The following is a 21,823-nucleotide window of genomic DNA, read 5'->3' as shown; positions in this document are numbered from 1 at the left end:
AAAAAACAAAACGAAAGATGGAAGATACTTTTGGCAAAATAATCACTGTGCTTTCCATAGCCTGGAAATTACTTCACTCAGATCCCGGATCTGTTTGGCATTTGCTAAATGCCATGATACAATTTTTCTAAATTTCATGATACTTGATTTCCAGGCACCTAATAGCATTTATTACCTGTTTGACATGTGATGTTTTCTGAAAGGATGACTTTATTTTTGCAGTGTGTAGCTGTCTGTTCACACACAGAATAATATTTTGACATTAATTTATGTTAAATAAGTAATTTATCATTGACTGCTGATAATAGTAGGAAATTGTTTTGTGAACAACAGAACAATGATCTTTATTGTGCTTCTGTGATTTTTCTTCCTGTAGTAAATTCACAATACTGTATTGTTTACTCAAAAGACTTTACAAAAAGCTTTATAAGTAGAAGAATTAATAAGTAGGTTGCTGTTTGCTTCCTTCAATAAATCAAAAAGGGAATAACCAGTGCCATTGGCTAGCATGAGGGGAGGTGGTCCATTTAAAGAATGGGACTCATACACATCAAGTTCAGCAGCTAAACATTCATCAGTTGAGAATAGAAAAAACAAGTCTCTAATCTTTTGCTATTCTCTTCAAAGATTATTTGACATCTAGTGATCTTCAGCAAATGAGGCAGTTGTATGGAGTGAGGGCATTTCTTGTTTCAGGGAAAACACAAAGGCAGCTTCGGGGAGAACACGAGACAACTTCTTCTGTAGATAGGATAGGTTCTTCCTCTGGCAAAATACCATTAAACAGATCTGTCAAGGAAAAACTAGTGCCACTTCACATACTGCATAAAATTACGTTCAAAAGATTGGAGTCTTGCCAGTTTTTATACTTGCTTTTGCCTTTAAAAGTTGTTCTTTTTTCATTATGTTCTTTCCTTATCAATTTCACATCTTTGACAAACCTATTACTTCAAGCTATCATAGGAACTGCAGAGCTTAGTGAATCAGAGATAAAGTCATCTTTACAATAATTAGTAAAATAAGCTCATGACTTGCTGAGCTGTGGAACTGCCTTTTGTTGGGAGCTGTTAACTAGTGGAGTAATATGTTGCTTTTTGATCCCCTTTGAATTTTGAGCTAATATATTACAACTTTTAAAAAAAAAAACAAAACACAAAAAAACAAAACCCAAAATAACCCACACATATTTTGTGTATCTGTTGGTGTACTCAGTTGCTGCTCTCTGTGGCCCATGTTCAGCTTACTATCCTATTAGTTGTTATTTAAATCTATTTGAGCAGAGGATTGATGAAATTCCTGAAACCTTCTTCTCTCTAGTGTTTCTTTAAATTTAGTTCTTGATCTATTCCCGTATCTTATTATGACTTTTTTAGCAAAAACCCGTTTTTCCAACTGACACACACACACACACACACACACACACACACAGACTTTGTTCTGGTAATACAGAGAATTAAATTTTTCATTTCTGGATTTTTGTATCCCTACCAAATGATCAAACTACTTAGAATGGGACATGATATGACATTTTAAGGGAACCAGGTTCTGCTGCTCCTGTTCACTTCATGAAAGAGTTAGAGATTAGCATTAAATCTGTCTCGGGGATATAAATGATAAGGATGTGAATAAAATGTATAATCTCATTCCTTTCTGTATGGTTCTCTAGTAATTTGGGAGATGGAACTGGTAAAGTAGAAGGATTCATGCTGCACCTGTTTCTTTAGCTGTTTCTCATTAATCAGGTTCTCCTGGTGAGGCTTCTACATAAAATTGAGGTGCTCCAAAGCCTGATTTCTCCTTTGCAAATAGCTGTTATTGGGAGATAAATCCTTTGAAGAGTTGTCGTTGTTATATTACTGTTTGATTATTGTGGGCTACTTGTGAGCTTTTTGTTCTTGGTAACCTCACAACAATGTGGTTTAGTAACACTGGATTTTTTCATCCTCCAGTTGACAAAGAAACTGAAGAAGTGTATGTTTAGCAAATATCCAGTAGTCTTCTATTGATTCAGCTGAGACAGTAAATAGCGGCTGATCATTATCCCTTCTCATCCTTTTTGAAAAAAGTTTTTTTTGAAACAAAATAATACAACTGAATCTGAGCTGGTCTTGCTTTGCATTTCACTTAGAGTTGTGGTTGTTGGGGTTTTTAACTTCTGCCAGTGTTTTTCTGTATGATAACCCTGTTTAGTCCTTGACATCCAGAGATGTTGCTTTCAAGTAAAAAATCGTAAGTAACAACTGCTTAGCCCCTCAAAGAACTTGAAAGCCAAGCAGTTATTTCTTTGTTTGATAGCATGAACCTTTCCATGGCAACTTATTTTTAATTTTGAGCTTTACATATATGGCTGAATGTGTTGATTTCTGTTGATAGTGTCATCATTTCTTGTCCTGTAGTAATTTTCCTCTGTTCCTGTATTCCCTCCAGTTTAAATCAAAGGCTAAAATCATGTAAGTAGCATAAATCTGCCTCTGAAGAACTGTTCTTTGCTGAAAGCACAGGTCCTTTCTTCTCATCTTGATCCCTGGCAGTGTGTTTCTTCCAATTCCTGGGAGGTCTTCCTCCGCCTAGAGGCTTCCGATGAAGAGGACTTAGCTACAGCCTTTTCATGACTTCCTGTGTTTCAGTTTTCTCTGTTCTTTTCTATTCACTCTTGCTGTCTTTTTCTTTTTTTTTTTCTTTCTTTTTTTTTTTTTAGGTAATAACTTTTTTTAAGAGTTCTTGCTAAAACTCTGAACTATTTCTTCATAATACCAGTGTGTTACTGTCCAACTTCCAGTTTTCCAGTTCTTCATAACTCATGATAACTCTCTTTGTTCATCTTCAGGTTACTCTGATCTTGTCTTAGTCTTCTTGTTCATCCCATCTTTTCCTGCCCCCGTGATATGGCTTAATATCTGCCTAGCTACCCCTCCTTTGCTATGTTTCCATGTATAGTGAAAATGACAAAAAAATTAGTGTGAGAGACTGGATGTTCTTATGTTGCCTTTATGGAAATTATCTTTTTCTAAACCTACAGATATGTGGAAACTATATGACTGAGTTTTGATGTCCTCATTTAAATTAGATGTGACTTCTCCTGAATGTCAGTCACTATACTTTCCCCATTCTTTTATTTTCGTTACTTTTTTTTCTTCCAGTGGAACAACTGGAATTTTTTCTTTCGAATTTCATCTGTAGATTGTTTCTTGCTTTCTTAATAATTACATCTTTCAGTTGTTGGTGGTGAAGCATCATAATTAGGTTCAAGAAGTTTTGAGGCCCAAACACAGGGAATACTGTGCTGGGTGCTCCGACCAGTTTCATTTTTCCCAACAGGCACAGATTTAACAACTGTATAATCAAGGTTTCACATAACAGAGCCGGCTTCCTCCTTTATGTTTTCAGGTGTTTCTTGCTTCCACATTGATTTTTCTCACATTATTCCCTGTATCAGCTGTCAGAAGCTTCATTCTCTCTTTCTCCTTGCCTTTCTTCTTCTCTCCTCTTTGCATCTCTTTGCTTTCCAGCACACCTCTGTGACTGTGCAGCTTCATCCCGTATCACCATGTACACATTCTCTCTCCCTCCTCCCTCCCATCCCTCTGGATCTTCCATATGATTAGCTTTCTTGGCAGATTCACAGATGTCAAATAATTTATTTGGACTTTAAACTCAGAGATCAATTGCCTGACGTCTGCCTTGGTACTATGTTGATTTTATTCATCTTTGGCATCCTTACATTCTGCTTTCTTATCTTGTGTGCCTGAAGTGGTCACCTTAGAGATTTAAAACATGCATACTTTTTTTAAGCACTGTGCGGCCATATTCTCTGCAATGGTCCGTTTGTTTCCTTGGAAGGGATTGATAGGCTTGAGGGGTAGGAAGAAAGGAGGTCATGAGGCTGATTTTTCATGTCTCAGGCTTCAGGCAGCCATCTCACACTGCCCCCTTGGCCACGCGGATTCCTAACCTCCATGTGTGAGCATGCGTGGGAGATGGGACACTGCCCTTCAGTTGTATAGTTCATCTTGTAGGTTTAATTAATTCACTAAAATCCCTAAGGAACTTTGTTGGGTTTTGTAGTAGTCTGATGAACATGTAGCTTAGCTGCTTGTTGTTTTATTTGCCTGATCTACCAAAAATTTTAGGAAAGCCATGTCAGAAAATTGCACATGATGAATAGTGAGCAAATAGGTCATGCGGTTTTATGCCAGCTTGGGATAGCTGATACTGAAAATGTCTAGAAGCACATACTTACAGATAAAAGGCATTTGCATAAGACTACCTGCCCATTTTATTGGAGTTTTTAAAAGGTGGTGGGGGTTTTCTTAAGGCATTTGCATGTTTTGTTCTACCTGAAGAAAAATGTTCACTTTTTACATGATCAACAGCAGTGAAAATGTCCACAGGACAGTGCAAAAGCCCCTCAGGAAGCAAAGATTTGCAGTTTGCAGGGAACTATCTGATGTGAGCGCGATATGTTTTGCTTGTTACCTGAAACTTCAGAACCCTGGATCTTGGATTTTGTGCATTCTGGTCCGGAGTCCCCAGGTCAGAAAGATGATGTTGTCCAGCTGTCCTCCTGTCACTGCCAGCTTTCTGCTGAAGGCAGGTTAAAATGAATGTACCCTCACTCTTAAGATTTAGCCTTGCCAGTGACTGTATCTGGCTGCACAGTGCTCTCTACTCACCTGTGGAGTCCACTGACGTTGGCATTCATGAAAAGTGTGACACACTGGTTTTTTTCAATGTCAGACTCAGCTTTCCCAGCCTTTTGTTTGCTTGCAGAGGCAAATGTAAGCCAGGAACGTAGGAAATTGTTCAAAATACTGATTTTGCAAAGGAGAGGGAAATTATTTTACTGATTAGATATTCACAATGAGCGTGTATATTACAGCAGTAGGTTTATAAATACACAGATGCATTGCTGTCTAGTAGGAGGCTTTGTGAAAGAAAACCATTCCCTTCCTTGTGCCGTGATTTGACGTCTGCATACTCACAGAGGTCTAGATCAGCACGTTTGCAATGTTATGGGCAGGAAATTTTGCTTTAATTAGTTAAAAATAATGAAGTACAAGAATGTGTTTTGTTTTAATCTGTCTCTTTAAAACTGAAATACCCAGGTAGTTAACAGTGCTGTAGGTTTCCTTTATAAAAGTGTAAATGTTTTATCTACAATACTTGCACTCTCAGGATAACTGAGGCAGATGTAAATGACCTGGTGTAGTAAATCTTCTCTCTTCATGGTGTCTGTACAGGTTTCATATATTTCCTTACCATGTGAGACTGCCTTTTTGAATTAATTCCTTTTGTATCTCACACAGCTGCCTAACTCCTTGCAGGCACACACACTCTCAGCCCTCCCCCAGACATCTGTTCTGCTTCTTAGTACCAGGTGCTAGAGTTTTAAGCTTGCTGGGAGGAGGGACAGTAACAAAATCCTTTAAAAAATTAGGTAGCAGTGATATTTTTAATTATATTTGTGATGGGATTTCATTTTTAGCCTCTGTTTTTTTAAAAAGAACACAAAAGGCATTAGCCTTTATTGCTGATTTTTTTCAGGAAAAAGGTCAGCAGATCTGGAAAACATCAGGCTTGGGTAGGGAGTGATTTGTTGCTGGAGTAAAGAGTTGTTCCAAATTTTTTTCCAAAGTGAACACACTGCTGTAGCATCACAGTAGTAAAAAGCCATGGCAGCTATAAACTTGTCTGGAAGTATTTTTCCACATGGGAATACGTCTCATTAGAAACATAGCTATACCTTCAGCACTAAATTTTGATCCACGGAAGGTCTTAAATACCTTGCTTCTACTTGAAACACAACTGTTCTTGAAATCTTCCAAGCATGCTCTAAAGCTACCATAGGTTTCTAGAGGCCTCAGATGGCCAGCATTGCTCCCATGAAGTCCAGAATGCCGAGATGTATTCTACTGTTCATGTACTGAAGTGCTCCTGTTTGGCATTTGGGGTTTGGTTGGGTTACCTTAGACAGAGCTGAGCAAAAAATGTTTGGGCTGTCAGAGCCAGAACATTTTTGTCAGCAAAGAACAGGTGAGCAGCGTGAGACCATTCCCTTTCTTAGCCTGGGAACAACCACAGTCATCTACTCTGCTCCTCGCTCTGAACTTGTTGAAAGAGACTGTTGTAGTCATCCAGTTGCAGGTTTTCCTCTGAGTTGTGGTCTAACTTTAAAGAAGCAGAATGCAGCCTAATACCTTTCTCTGCTGTTCCCTACCATCTGCCTTGGGACATTTTCCTCTCACCCTCTTCCACTCATAATGCATCAGAAACATGGCCAGGCTGCTTCTGTTTTCTGCCTTCTCATCCAGCCACCTGGCTTCTCATCTCCCTTTTCTCCGTCAGGATAGGAAATGCGTAATATAAGTGATAAGCCTAGAAATGTGGAATAAATGAATTTATATCGGTGTCTACAGGCTGGGTGATGGATCATATGGTATTAAATACACTGAGTCCACACTGGGAAAGGGAAAATCATGAAGGAGGAAAGAGGAGTTTAAGTTGGTCTTTCTTCCTCTTTCTTCTCACCTCTCCCCAGGCATGTCAGCTACTTATAGTCACTGAAGACACAGAAACTCTCTCTGGCCCTTAGTACTCACTACAGAGGCTTGAGAGAAAACTCTGCATCTTACAGTGTGTTTCCCACTGGCAAAAATGTCAGGAGGTGTTTGGCCACTCGCAGGCTCAGACTGAAGTGAGAAGCTTCAGCAATCAGATGAATGACTTTGTGAGATGGTCCTTAAGATAGTACTCACAGGGCAAAACGTGTAACAAGGGGAAATTTCAGTTAGCGAATTTAAGGCAGATAGAGTGGAGCACTTTTCTCCACACTAATAATAAACCTGTGAGACCAGAACTGTTGGAGACCAGATGTATGGCTTCAAGAAGGCAATAGACAAATTCTTGGAAGAGTGGTCTGCCAATGGCTACTGAAAATGTGGGTCTGGATTCAGTCTCCCAGAAGACTGGCTTGCTGGCAGCTCAGCAAATCCATCAGGAATCACTCCAAATGTGTTTCTTGTGCTCTTTCTTTAAACATTGCTGTTGACTGCTCTCACACAAAACAAGTTCAACTAAGGTGGGCTTCACTTTAGTCTAGTTAAAGCACTCAGTGGCTTTTAAGATGGAGCTTAATCAATGGGTGAAACAGTCTGCATGATAGTTCCTCCAGCATTTTTAGGGGAATGATCCCATAGTTTTGTCCCATAGTTTTGCTAGTTTTGTCCCATGCTTGAGCAATCTCCACAAGGGTACAGTAGCCTGCCACCTTAATGAAACACTGCTGTACACTCTGAAACACAAAACAGTTGTCCTTAGGAGTGTTCATTAGCCAGTGCATAAGCACGGCAACTTTTTGGGAAGCTTGAAGACGCAAAGCTAATAGGGTTGTTAGAGAGGATGGGTTGTTAGAGAGGAGGCTCGATGTCTGTTTAAGGGCTTTATGCTCTATGAGATAAGCCTGAAAAGGACAATACTGAATAAGGAGTTGCTAAGCCTTTTCTACTGTGGAATTTGCCTACCCTTTGTAATATTCCTTCCTGCCCCCATTTTTGTTTGTACTCATAAATTTCCTTGAATAAATAAACTCATAATGCATCTTGTTTATCCCTTCAAAGCCAGCCCTTGCAGCTTTCATTAGCATTTTAGGATATTTATGGCTTTGTAAATGACTGAAAATCTGCAATTTGTCACTAGGAATTAGGAAAAATCTTCCTTCTGCTGAGGGCTGAAGCTCAGCTTTGGCCTTTGAGGGACTGATCCACCTCTGGGCCTCATAGACAAAAACAAAGTCAGACAGTGCCCAGATTTACAACAGCAAGTGGTTTTTAGTTATTCAGATGTCTTTGATAATGTGTCATCCGCTGTTGCTGGCAGGGATCAGTGTTTAGGCTCAGAATTAATTTCTCTCTAGCTGGAGAGAAAACAAAAATATTTCTTTTGCAAGAGCAAAAAGAGAGAGAGGTAGTAACAAGGAGAGAAATTAAAACAGCACAAGGCACTTGTAAAAAGTACGTGCATATATATATATCTGTATATCTTATATACACACTGCAAAGGTTAAAGCGCTGTTCACAAGAAAACATTTTTCACTCTGCTGTGCTGTACTTCCGACTTAGAAATACAGGAGGTTAAGAAAATTTTTAAGGTTTCAGAATGGACTTTATCTTTTAATTGTTGAAGGGCTAGAGTTGTATGGGGAGGGATAACAATCAAAGGAACCTTTTCAACACTAAACTGTAGTCCAGAAAAATCAAAGGAAGGAATGTTAATTGGTTTGTACAACATGATATTCTCAGTTCAGAGTAGCTTCAGCCACTCAGTGGTACTTTTTTCTTTCTCTTCTCTCTCCGTAGGTTGATTAAGTGAATAGAAAAAAAAAAAAAAGAAAAACGAAGCTACTTGCAAGTATTGAAGATACAAGGCCAGGATGAACACGAAGGACGGAAAAGTGTCTGAAGGAGGTCTCAATGTCACGCTTACCATACGCCTTCTCATGCATGGCAAGGTGAAGCATTTACTGTGTGTTGAGTGAGTGTGTGCAGTTATCATCTGAGCCTGAGAGTAAGGTCTGCTCCTCCTCCAACTGGAGTCAAAAGCACAATTGCCATGACCAAGAAATCACCCCCTGCCTTTCAAAGGATCCTACTGAAGTTCACACTGCAGCTTAAGTTCATTGAAACAAATCCTGCCTGTAACGAACCCGTTTTGAGCAGATTCAGCAGCAAAAAGGGAATTCTTTCACTGATAGTTAGCCAAGTTGGGCAGACCATTGCACAAGGCTGACCTGCATACAGCTCGCCTTTCTTGTCATTTTCTGGGTTTTGAGGGGATATTTTTGAGATACCGGAACATTGACTTGTGTGAAATAATTGCCTCAGAGTTACTGTCTATTTCTGTTGAATGCAAATAGGATAGTTCTTCATTATTCTGATGTAACATGTTATTAGAGTGAACCTCCTAATATAACGAGAGTTTGTCCAGGTCCCCTCTGGGTTTGTTTTGGAAGACCGTCATTTAGTTTCTGTCCAGCACAGCACTTAAGCATGCAGATAAGTGTGAAATCTGCGCCACAGACAAAGTTCCAGTTCAGTTTTGTTGGACTTAACAGTCTGATCGCTGCTTATTTCACATTGCCAGATCACAAAATGGGCTTTTAATTAAAAAAACACATTTCATAGGGTTGTTTGTAATATTCTCATCAGGCAACACCAGGCTTAGTGAATGAATGTTATATAAAGGAGGTGGTGTGGGTGCATTCTTAACAGGGAACAGTGAACCTATATATTTATTGTTCTGGAGATTAAATTTTAATATATAAAAATAAAAAAGTGTTTTTACTCCTAGAATTTAATTTTATTACTAAAATACTTTTACATTTTAAAACAGTGGAGGTTTTTAACCTATAGCATGAACACACATGATTACCCACAGCACAAATTAGACTAAGGTATCTCCCTCTGTATTTTATGGAGAAGTATGAGGGGGTACAGCTTAAGTTTGCAAATTAAAAACCTCAGAAATTAGGTTATGTCAGATCAAGTTATTTTTTTTCTCAGAAATGATCCAACCATTTTGTTTGATTTTTTTCCCCTGAAATATTCAGCTTCAGGCAGGCATCTGGTGTGTAAATCTGCATCTTAAATAGGGATCTGTCAAACAAATTTAATAACATTCTCTCTCTTACAAAACCCACCTAAAATCTGTACACATGTCTGTGCTCAAAATTAGGTCTTAGGGGTTGATTCTACTGGGTTCTGGTCCCAGTCTATGAAAGCATTTGAACACATGCTTATCCCACTGGGTATAAGCCGCCCTACTGGTTGCAGTCAAATTCCCATGTGCTTGGATGTTTTTTACTTTGTTTTTTTTTTTTTTAACCACTGTCTGACAGCTCTGCTTCTTTCAAAATTGTGAGTAGTTTTCAGGACGTTTTACTTAAACAGTGGGCTAGGATTATTAGGGGTTTTTAAAATCAGAAATTAAATTAGATAAGGCTTGTTTTCTCTGTTAAACATCATTGATTGTGTGTGCAACCGCTTATAACAATAATGGATGTTGTGTATCCAGTCTTCAATGCATATGTAGCCCCAACCCATAAAAGCAACAAAGTTCAAATTTTAGCTGGAATTATACCATGCATCCACAGTTAACAGGGCGTGGTGGGTATATCACTAGCCCCAATATGCTCTAATCATGTATCCTATCGTGCCTAAGTATTGCAAAGAATACATTAAATCAGAATTTACTTTGGTGATAAAAGTCAGACCCTTATGGTTTCTTTGATGTAATTTCTATGATTTAGGAGTAATAATATAGAGGAATGAAGGATGTCTGAGTCAATATGAACTCAGTGTGAGAAGACACTCTGAAAGCTGTATATGCCTCTGAAAAAGAAGAAGCAAGTTTCTAGGCTCTTCCTCAAGACTTGCTGTGGTAATGATATCAGTGAAAATTGCTGATCTCTAGTTAGTATTTCTAGACAAAACAATTAACTGAAGCAGAGCTTGGTCTGTAAATAACTGGTCAAAGCTTGAGAGGGAAGAGGGGAAATAAAAGGTTTTTAAAAATAACAGCAGCAAACTGGATTCAGTTATTTTTGAATTAAGCTAATTTTAAAATTACGTATTTATTGATGTCTTTCATGTAAATGTGAGGGTCTCTCCCCACTATCTTTAACTCTCTGTCTGTAAACCTTAATTTTCCAGTGTACCTTTGCATAGAGAATTTATATGTGTTTTTTGGTATTTGCATTCATGTTGATTGAAAATCCATAACTTGTGCTACTGTGTTTGGTTATCTCAGCTGTAAATCCTGCAGACTTAAGAAATTTTCAGTGTGTACTTTTAATGTGACTTCTATAGAGGCTTAATGTCAAGGATGGACATCTTAATTAGGCAATTAAGGTAAATTCTATACCTGCAGACCAAAAAAATTGCAATTTGTATGAATGGACAGACCTCTGCAAGATGGCAGGGAATAAAAAAGCAACAACAGCAAACAAAATAAGTAGCAAAAATAAAAGACATTAGTATCTGTTGGAAGGAACACAAATGGGAGCAGTACTGAGGTCTGGGAGAACCCAGGGCCAGTGCCTCCCCAGTGCAGGTAGAACACAACTGATCAGCACCTGTGCTTTGTCTTGCTTTGAGGGAAGAAGCAGCTGTAGGGCCAGCTGAGTTGCTGCAGGGTTTTGTGCAGCCTCTGACTGAAAAGGCTGGGAGGACCAGCTCAGCTGCTCACCCGCTTGGGAGCTGCCAGCTGGCAACAAGGCAGGCACAGTCGTGATATTCTCAGAAAATGTGGTGTTAAGGAAGGGCAGCGGTTGTTTTATCTATGGAAGTGGAAAAAGGGCTTGTGTGGGCCCTGCAGAAAGCTAACCACTGCAAAGTATAAAAGGGCAATCTCAGGATAACCTCAGTGTTTCCAGGGTCTGATATGAAAGGTGTCCTACTGAGCCAGGACTTCAGAGATTTTGTGATGCTATAAGATGAAAGGCCTAGTTTTCATCTTGTGCCATGTTAGATCAGTAAAAAAATTATGATGGTTTGACAGCCATGAGGAGAAACCAGGAGCTGCACAAAACATTTGTAATACTTTCTTGCAGTGAATTAGAGGGCAGGTGTTAGGGAGGATGCTACAAGGGCAGCGCTTAGGTGTTCTTTGCATCCACAGAGAAGCAACTGTCAGTGTTTGCAGGAAATCTTAAAAGCAAGATTAGGAGGAACTTGTTAGGTGGATGTGCGAGGAGGGGAGGAGGCTGTCTGGGCACGCTGCAACATCCATCACTGAAGGTTTCTAAGGACAAGTTAGACAAAACTGAATTCATCCTGTAAAGCTGCCACGGCACTGCAGCCTTTGCTGCTCAGGACCTTTTTGTCTGAGTTGCCTGAATGATGCTTCGTAGAGGTCAGGAAGAGGAGAGCCTTTTGAAGGATATGCAGAAGTTGGATATATGGAATATGCTAAATAATGCAGTCATGTGTTTTCATCTTTTATTAATGAGAAAGATGCACCCTGTTAAGAAATACAGCTGTTTTATGGATTTCAGTAGAGAAAAACAGAGAACATGGATTGGAGCTATTTACAATGCCTACTTCTATATTTTCCATCCAATTCCTGCTGTTTCTTGAAGTAAAGTAAGTAAAATCTCTCTGTAGGACAGAGATGTGAATGTATGTGGGTATTTTATTATCTTTGTCTACTTCAAAAGTAGGCAGGATTGGAATATTGCAGGGATTGCAAGATTTCTGCTTCCAGCAAAGGCAGAAGTGACAGTATTTACCCAGATCAGATCAACATTTTTGAAGGACTTAAGGAAGACAAACTGACTGTATGCTGTCAGAGCCCTCTGTATGGAGAGGCAGAGCTCAGACCCCAAAAGAACTGTGTCTTTTTCTTCCTTTTTAAATTTTTGTGAAAATGGAAATTCTTTTGGCTCTCAGCATATATGTATATAGGAGAGCGCTCCATGTTTCTCTTTTACCATTCCTTGCTCACCTTTTGCTGACCTTTCTATTACCATGACTTGTGGCTGGTTTTTTTCCTTGCTTACTGCCACAGGTAATGAGGTTGGAAGACTGTGGAAAATTGTAGTCTTGCCCATAGTTATCTGTCAACATACCTTAGTACTTGACATCTGCAGTGCTCTTGTTCTGATTTTGGTCAGTTCATGCCCAGAAAGAAGTAACACCTACTTTGACTATAGTGGATAATGATTACGTGAATTTGGGCTGGTTGGGTTTTGTACACAGTGTTAACAGGCTGGTTAAGACCCTAGAGACTCACCATTAAAAGTTAATTTTAGATGTGGATGGTAAGAGACTGTGCTGGTAGAAAGATCTTAAATCTCAGAAAAGCAGCTTAATGGAGATTTAAAAGCCGGGTCCATGAGGTGGAACCTGAGAAAACGTTCAAATGGGCCAGCATAGAAAGGCCAACAGGGTCACAAATCTACTCCATCTGGGTCTCCATCTCCTAGTGGTGGCACAGGAGTTTCTGCTTCTTCCCTCCAGTACAAGCCTGCAGAAGAAATAATGCATTGTTTCCAAAGGCACTGTGTGAACATGTGCACTGATGAAACCACATTGGGTGCACTGAAGTCTGTAAGAAATCAAAGTAGAATGTAGTAATGTATGGCGTCTGAGGGATCTTTTAGAGGAAGGGAATGGAGTTCAGAAATAAAAACTAAAATGAAATAATGAAGTTGGATGGTTAGGAAGAACAAGGAAATAATTTACAGGTAGGATGAAGGAGGGAAGGGAAGGCTGGCAGGGAAGCAGGACTCTTGCCAAATACTGAGAGGTGTAAATTGGTGAATTGAGACAATTAAGTGGAGAAGGTAATTTAGAAGGTACATGTTCAGTGACAGGAGGAAATCTGGAAAGCATGAAAGGTTGAAAAGCATCAGATGTGGCAGTGTCTAGAGAGTGGCACATTTGGGATATGCCAAGTTGGAGAGGAAAGCTATTGCAGCAAAAGTGTATGCAATTTGGGATGTATGGCTTTGGTGCATCATGGGGCAAAGAGACAGTAATTACCTTACTGTTCTTCTGGCAAAATCACACCTGCAGTTCTGTGCTCAGCAGCAGATGCCACGTTTGTGAGTGATGTTGAAGACTGAACAGAGGGGGAATTCACAGAAAAAATAACAAAAGTTTTAGGAGGCTGAGGAGACTGTGTCTAGCTTTCTTCAGACATTCTCATAAATACCTGGAGAGAATAAATACAAATGTAATGGAGTGTAGTTATTTTGAATGCTGCAAGTGCTTGTAGCTGGAAATAATGGGATAAAATAAAATGTTGAAAATAAATCCTAATAATAGAATACCAATAGAAATTCCTGGTATTGAGGTTTTCATGAGGTTCTGTAAGTCTCCCATGCAAATTTTAAACATGTCTGGACAAGAGTAGCACATGTATTATTAGGCTGTATAATCTGCATTGATGGAGGAAAGATATGATGGCTGAGTGGAGTTTTTCTGTCCCTGATGCACATTTGCTCAGTGGTATGTTTCTCATAGATTTAGCAGTAGTGAATTAGAAATATGTACCTGCAGTCAAATGTTTGGGTTTGAACAAAACCCTATGAGTACCTTGATTTTTAGATGCTAAACTTACAGCTTAGTTTTAGATTGCCTGAGGAACTCAGGGTGTCTGAGTTCCCACTGATTTTAGCAGCATTAGTGGACTTGTAGCACTGGAAGTTCTGCTTACTGGGGACTTAGATCCAGCTTTTAGTGGTGACTTTCAGACATGACGATGATTACTTTATGGTGCTGTATGTGCTATTTTTTACAAGAAAAAGAAAGAAACTTTAGATTCATTAAGTAATTGCTCACATTTAACAGCTCAAATACAGAATAGAATCTTGAAGAAAATTGCCATTTTCATCAGTACAGATAATACAGTTTTAGTATCAGGGATTTCTTTTAGTGGGCACTTTTTGTGTCTCCTTAATTGCCTCCCTGAAAGAGTGTAAAGAAAGTAGAGAAATAAATTTTCTCCATCTTAAAGGTAATGCCCTTCTCCTTTCCCATTTTTTCTTTTATTTTTTACTTTTTAAAATATAGAATACAGCAATGTAACTTCAAGAATCACCTTGTCAGTAATATAATCCAAGCGGTAAAATGTCAATTGAGCCAGTGTTTGTCTGTTCTTTCCAGTTTCCATGAGCTCTGTCAGGGTATTATGAGGATTGACTGTCCTGCCTATTGTTATTATAGTTCTTGTTTTGTTTTCTTGCATTACTGTGATACCTAAGAGGTCTAGTCATGGAACAAAATTCTGCATGCAAATATACAACACAAGAAGGATCTCGTCCCAGTGTGTTTGTAGTAGCAGCCAAGAGTCTCTTGCTAGCCTAAAAAACCAACAGAAAGGAGAGAGAGAGTTCCCCCAGCCCCTGAACACTGTGTGTCCCTGAAAATAATCTCCATAGCCGAATGTTCCCACTTGTACCAAACAAAAATCTCTTCATTGGTCCTCACTTGTAAAGAACTGAGACTGCAGAAGGCACACACCCTACTCAGTGCTGCTGCTTCAGCATCACAGATTGAGGGACAAGCATAGGGACAGAACTGGTTTTCTGGATTGGTTTTGCGGGATAAGGCTGTGAGCTTTGGTGTGAAATTGAACGTAAACTGGATACCCATCTACAATCAAAAATAAGAAACCTCCATTTGCACGGCTGCCCAAAACATGCTAGATAGACTCATGAGAGGTGCATAACACTGGCATTTCCATCAGGAAGACCATGATTTGTAGGTTTCCACATACACTACCGCATTTGTTAGCATGTGATCTCTCTCAGTAAGGGCTTGGACTGCAGTGCCTTACTAAATTAGGGCTGTTGGCATCAGACAGAGACTACTGAAGCATCACCTAGGAACATGAGATCTCACATGTCAGTGAGGCTAATCCCATGTAATCCCAGAACACAAACCAGATTCTCAGTTTATCCGAGGCAGCCGTTTGTTCCCTGAGGTAGACATAGACACATTACGTCATGTTTCCCCAAAGTGGCTTTCCTTCGAATCTCCAAAAAACGCTTATGCCCCTCATGCTCCATGCAAACACGGTGTTCAGAATGTCTTCATGGAACGTGTTCCTGGGATCTTCCATGCAAGCGTATTCATGACTTTATTCAAGTATTTGCAACTCTATCCTCAAAGCAAGGTGAAGAGAGTTATGCCTCTTTATGGATGGGAGAAAGACAAGTGGTCTGAGTCTGGAAAACTTTATAAGCCCAACTGTCGTTTGCTGTTGCCACGACTCCTCCTGTCCCCCACATCCCATGACAGATGTGTTTCCCCGCCACGGAAGGCCGTATTTCTTTCCTTTCAATGCTTTTCTAGCAGGCTTTTTTGTTTGTAGAGTCCAGCCGTACTGGTTCTGCCTTATCCTTGCTCATAGAAAGCAGGGAAGCATATGCAATCAAAGCATTGCCTCATGGAATTTCAGGCTTTAGGATGAGGCCTGTGCTTTGTCAGATGCTTTGAGGTGAAAATATATATTTCTATATTATTTCTTAAACACATTTCCTTCTAAATGTGGCTTTATCTCAGGGATTCTGTGAAGCTTTTGTTCCATTTGCCCCGTAGGACTGATAATAAAAGCTGCATGCCCATGACAGTACAGCAAGACCTGTGCTTTTCTATGCTTCTGCAATGGCTACCTGTTTTTGTTTTGATTTTCTAGGGCACGGTAATTATTAAACTAACTTCACACTTAGAAAATATTATGGAATTTCACACTTCATGTTTACAGATCAAAGGTTAATCTTTAAACCGAAGTTTGTAACCATTTGTTAAGCCTCTTGTTTTCTTAATGTGACTGATTTCTTTCTCTTATTATTCAAAGGACATACCAAATAATTGATTAGGAAATAGCTTTCTTCTACAGCCTGTTTTGTATTTAGTTGTTCTCACCATCAAGAGCCTTGGCTGCCAGCTGATGCTGCCTTGCCTTCACCACAGATGATGCAAAAACTGCACAAACATCTTTCTGCTCTTTAATGGGCCCACCGCTCCCCGTGTGTTCATTAAGAGCAAAATTCATCCCGTTCATGTGAATGATGTGTGCAGATAATATTATATGCTGCATTTCAGCATGAAAGAAATCAACCCTTGTTTTTAGCATTGCTCTTCCTCGTGGTATCTGCAATGTATCAGCTGGTTGGCTTGCAATATACTTTATTGATGCTGAGCAGTCTCCCAGTGTTTGTTGTTGAAGTTCACCTCTTGTTGTTTTATCTATTTTATTAGAAATACCGTACTAAAGAAAATTATAGTGACAACTCATGCCCCCAGGCTTGAGAATTATTTTCAGGCTATCTGAAATCAGCATGTAGATTTTCCTGGGATTTTCCAAAGGGACTCTTGGAGCACAAATGTGAGACTGCCCTGCTTGAGGTGCTCTCACCAGGAGATAATGCCCTTTGTAAGGCACTACCTGGGCTAAGTACTCAGCACAATCTGAAACTCAGGCCCCTTGCGTGAATCTCAGGATAGGCATCCCAAATTGCTGTCATTTCTTGAAGGAAAGTTAATATCTATCTGTTCATTGCCTGCACATATATACCGACTTGACACACAAATATACACATGTGAGTATACATATGTGTCAGTGGATGTAGGCACACAGACACTTGCAGCTTTTCTGGAGTCGTCCCGTTCATCCAGCGTGGTTGCTGTGGTGCATCTGCTTCTGAAGGGTGGGTGTTTATGTACTGAGGCCAAGGAGCCTGGGCAATACTTTTAGCTCTTACATGAGTCTGCCGGGTTGGCTTGGACCTGTCTTTCTCCCAAATGAGTTTTAGTTCCCCCCTTTTTTAACTTCTTTTTGTGAACTACTTTTTGATCTGCTGTTGAAAGGTGATTATATGAAACTCAGCGATTGTTGTCATATAACTTATTTTTCTGTAGAATTTTCTGTAGAATATTTTTACATGTAGATTGTTAGTCAATAGATAAATCTGAAATTGATCATTAATACTTACCATTAGCTTATATTCCTGAGCACTGGAAAACAGCAAATAGTTTGGGAGTTATTAGTATATTCTAGCAGGCAATTATTTGCTAGTGCAGCTAAATCAAACTCCTGTCTGACCTGCACTGACACTGAATTTGACATCAGCTGTCGGATTGCGCTCACCAAACTTTGCATATGTTAATGTCAGTTGAGGCTGCTTCTACTGCAGGTGAAGAAAGCCAAAACCTTTGGGAGTACGCTTCTCCTCTCCCTCTTTAGGAGCAAAATGTCCTCCATTCTCTCTCTTCCTGAACTTCAGAAAAGGCTGATTGCCTGGTGTACTTGTAATGAACTAGAGTAGGTGACATACATCTTATGCAGTTAACTACAGCACATTGGTGCCTGGCAGATTTAGAAACATTTTCTAAAGAAGATAAAACCATCAAAATAACCTTGGCTAGAAATATTGATAAAACTTGAGTGTTGTAAAAATGATGTTGAGTATCTCATTTAGCAGTAAACTTATTTCAAGGTGATATAAGAAGTTGTATGAAACAAATATTGGACTATTTAAAGAAACATTAAAGGTTTGATGAAGTAGCTTTGGTAGTTTTAAGAGTGAGGTATAAAGAGTCTTTTGATTCAATCTGTGGCTGAAATGGGTTTCCTGTCATAATTGAAAACATGAACTACTGTCACCGGTAGTTGTCACCACTACTTTCTAGGAGCTTTCCTAGAAACAGCTAAGGCCCCAGAAGAGTCTGAAGCAACCCATTTCAAACCATTCTGCATTTTTATTTGTATGGATCACAATTCTGAAAAAATCAGAAATGTCCGTGTAATGTTAGTGCTCCTCTGTGCCCCTGCGACCTTACCCCACATTGCCAAGCAGAATCCCAGTTTCCAGTGTAGAGGGAGAGGTGGCTGTTCTTGGAAGTTTTGAAATTGCCTGCTTATAGAATAAGCTCTAAAGTCACCCTTTGAGGAGAGGAAGGTTTGAAGTACTCTCTAGGATTATAGTGATATTGGCTAGCACATTCCAAGGAACTGGTCACCAGTCTTACTGAAATATTTTTTTCTCAGTGGGGTTCACACTGTTCATTCACTCAGTCCTTCAGTAGCTTGTACTCATTAATAAATATCGAGGTGATAATCAGTCAGGTAGAATTCCTGTCCCCACTGAAATCCATGGCAAAACTCCCACAGAATTCAGTGGAACAAGCAGCTTTAAAATCCTAATATTTTGTGCTCTATTTTTCATGTTTTAATACTCCTAATTTCCATGTTGGAAATGGACCATCTTTTTTTTACCAGTGCTACAAACAGTTTATTGCTTTTTTGTTTCTAAGGCAAAGTATTTTTTCCTATTTCTAAGGAAGATACCTTTGTATTTATTAGCCATGACCCATCCATACATTTCTGAAAGAACAGCATCTCTCATTAAGACCCAAGATGATCAAATGGATAAGAACAGATTTATACTGACAGAAACTTGCAGCTTTGAGACCAGGCCTAAAGATTCTAATGAAACTTTGGGTATACAAAACCTGAAGTTATACCATGGACTGAAATACAGTTGCTTGCCCATAGCAACTGAAACCCAATATGCTCACCCCTAGCAAAAGGTCCTTCTACCTCCTAAGAATCTGTTTTATGAAAGTAATTATTTCTGAAAGCTGGGACTGAGAGAATGGAATAAGTTTTCAGGGTAAAACTGCTGAATGTGCTAAGTGGGCAGATAGGAACTGCCAGACAATGGGGAGTTCCCAGGCCTTACTCCCTGTTTTGTTTAAGCCCAATCAACAATTTTAGGCAGGTTGGCAGAGTTACAGTGATAATGTAAAAAAAGGTAAGATCTTAAAAATTTGGGGGAATGGGTGTCCCAGATTTGTGTCACTGCTAACAAAAAAAGCAGCATCTCATTTTAGGGCCTACACATCATGCTGGTACGGCTGTCTCAGCCATGTGATATAAACCCATATGTTAAGATAAAATACTAAGATAATTTGATAACAAGACCGCAGTGAGTCTGCCTCATTCATTCTCATTTTCACAGAGCTGCTGCTTTGTGTTGTGTGTGCAGATGTACAGATGTCTCACAGTGTCAGATGGAAACAGGAAGCTTTAGCAAGAACACTCACACAACTGTGTGATGTGTAAAGGTCTACTGTACATCAGCCTGCAGAACTACAGGCAAAGCAGATACCTCTGGAAGATTTGCAGTGCCTGTCTGGACAATATCTGTTCTCCAATCAGTATGTACAAGAGAGCAGAATACCATCTTGGAAGAGCAGTTGGAAGGGAAATAAAATAGGGAAATGGAAAACAGTAAAGTTTGAAAATAAATGTGAAAAGGGGCCTCACTGGATTGAGCTATTTTTTGGCAAATAAGGCACTGACTTCAATGGGTATAAGGCCGCGATTGAAGAGCCATGAGGGTTGGAAGGGACCCCACAGGTCTCCAGTTTGACAACCTGAACCAGGCAGATTCCATTGGAGTAGATTACTCAGGGTCTTGCCCAAGCTGGCTTCAGACACCTTCAAGGATGAGGATTCCACAGCTTCTTTGGGTACCTGTTTCAGTGTCCTGCCATTCCCATGGTAAAAAATATTTTCCTCATACTGAGTAGGAATTTGATGTAGTGTGCTTTCCTTCTTGCACATTGCAATGAGACTCTCCCCTCAAGTCTTTTCTTCTTAAGAACAAATGCAGTTCTCTTAGCCTCTCCTCGTGTGTCCTGGGCTCCAGTCCTCTGACCAGCTTGGTGGCGCTGCATTGGATTTATGTCTGTGTGTCCTTTGTCTGAAGTCTTTACACCTTGTGAGCAGGATGTGGGGAGTGCAAGCACAAACAGCTTCATGGCATGACCTTACAAGCAACTGGTGAAAAATAAGTATTAACGTCACTGCAGGTAGCTCTACTGCAGAGTGAAGTTAGTACCACTTTATCACTAGTGCATCATTGCATAGAGCAATGGAGGACAGTTTCTAAAATCTTATGCTTTGGACTGTGTTTTAGGATGAACCACACTTAAGGATATAGACTGAGCAGGGGGAAATGGTGCATCATATGTCTGGGACAGCTCAGCCATCTGAAAGTCTTTAACAGTTGAAGTAGATTTCACAGTCTGTGTATAGGAGAGGAGTTTATTTTCCTTTAGCTGGTCTCTCCATCAGATGATTTCCAGTCTGGTGTCATGGCTGCATGATTCGTGTAACATGTCCAGACTACTCCTGTTAGAGTTAATAGTTTCATTTTTGCTACCTGTTGTTTTTATTCCCCAAGCTTTTAACCCTTGGGATGTTGCCAGAACTGCCACATTGTTCCCCTATTGTATGTTCACAGCCACGTTTCTCAGTATTTTCTTTCCCTTCGGGGAAAATTGTAGGAGCCTAGCAGCAATTCCCAAATCCCTAAAAAGTGATTAGCAGTTATTGTTCCATAAGTGCCTAATAGGGAGATTAAGACAGGCCACCAGGTGTTTACACAATAACACTTGGTAGCGTGGAAATTCAGCTCTAGCTATTACATGGTGTAAAGGGGGTAAATGCCTGCCCTTGGAGAAACCACCAATTATTTTGATGCTTGTATTACACCTCATTTTCTCTAGTAGATTGTGCGGTTCGGTTATTTCTTAACTTTTCATTACCTGGTAGGGATTTGTCTGTGTTTCATTGTAGCAAGATTGATCTGTAACCACAAGATCAGTTTCTGTTAAAGGTGTTTTTCTTGCACAATCAGTTGACTGCAAAGCTGCATTTTTAGTCCACCCCTTTGTATCTAACACGGCATATTTGTACACGGGAACAATGGAAGGGGGCTATGCTTCACACTGAAGGTTTGAAATAAGTGATGGCAAAATAGCTTAGAAACTAGAGCTTCTGCAGCAAATTGTATCATTCACAGTGTCTTTTTTTTTTTTTTTTTTCTGTTTCAGGAGGTTGGAAGCATTATCGGAAAGGTCAGAAAATTACTTTATTTATATTCATGTCAAAATATTGCATATCAGTTCTCTTTTTTAGCGTAGGCTAACATTTTTTTCTGTTTCTTTAACAGAAAGGTGAGACAGTGAAGAAGATGAGAGAGGAGGTAAGACAAGCTTTGATGTCTTCACTTGCCTTTCTTTCCAGCTCAGAGAACAGGGAATTCAGCATGTGCAGACTGATGCTGCCATCAAGTGGGCAGTTAATTTAACATCACCGTTCTTTGCAAGCAGTGGTGTATAAATATGCTGGCCTAATTTAAACATTGTTGTTAATGTAACCTTATCGCGGCAGCAGTCTGGAGTCTTTCATTCCCACAGCGATTTGCCTGCTGCTGCCTTATCTCAGGAACAGCTTACCAGCATGATTC

The 21,823-nt window shown here is 39.7% G+C and overlaps 1 protein-coding gene across 18 annotated transcripts in view; it reads left to right on the top strand.

Annotated features, from left to right (window-relative positions):
- Nucleotides 1-21,823, top strand: part of LOC114060994 (poly(rC)-binding protein 3-like) — a 401,074-nt gene that overhangs the window by 327,782 nt on the left and 51,469 nt on the right. For all 18 annotated transcript variants that reach the window (XM_027890950.1, XM_027890949.1, XM_027890945.1 and 15 more), the window contains 3 exons: nt 8,355-8,506; nt 21,408-21,431; nt 21,527-21,559. In XM_027890950.1, the coding sequence (XP_027746751.1) occupies nt 8,429-8,506; nt 21,408-21,431; nt 21,527-21,559 (135 nt within the window). In that variant the 5' untranslated portion in view covers nt 8,355-8,428. The remainder of the gene's footprint in view (nt 1-8,354; nt 8,507-21,407; nt 21,432-21,526; nt 21,560-21,823) is intronic.

Source organism: Empidonax traillii, unplaced genomic scaffold (genome assembly GCF_003031625.1).
Source record: "Empidonax traillii isolate 1590-97213 ecotype Southwest subspecies unplaced genomic scaffold, ASM303162v1 scaffold303:size634589, whole genome shotgun sequence".
NCBI lineage: Eukaryota > Metazoa > Chordata > Aves > Passeriformes > Tyrannidae > Empidonax > Empidonax traillii.
The sequence above is the reverse complement of the archived record's forward strand: the minus strand, read 5'-3'. Positions and strand labels throughout refer to the sequence as shown.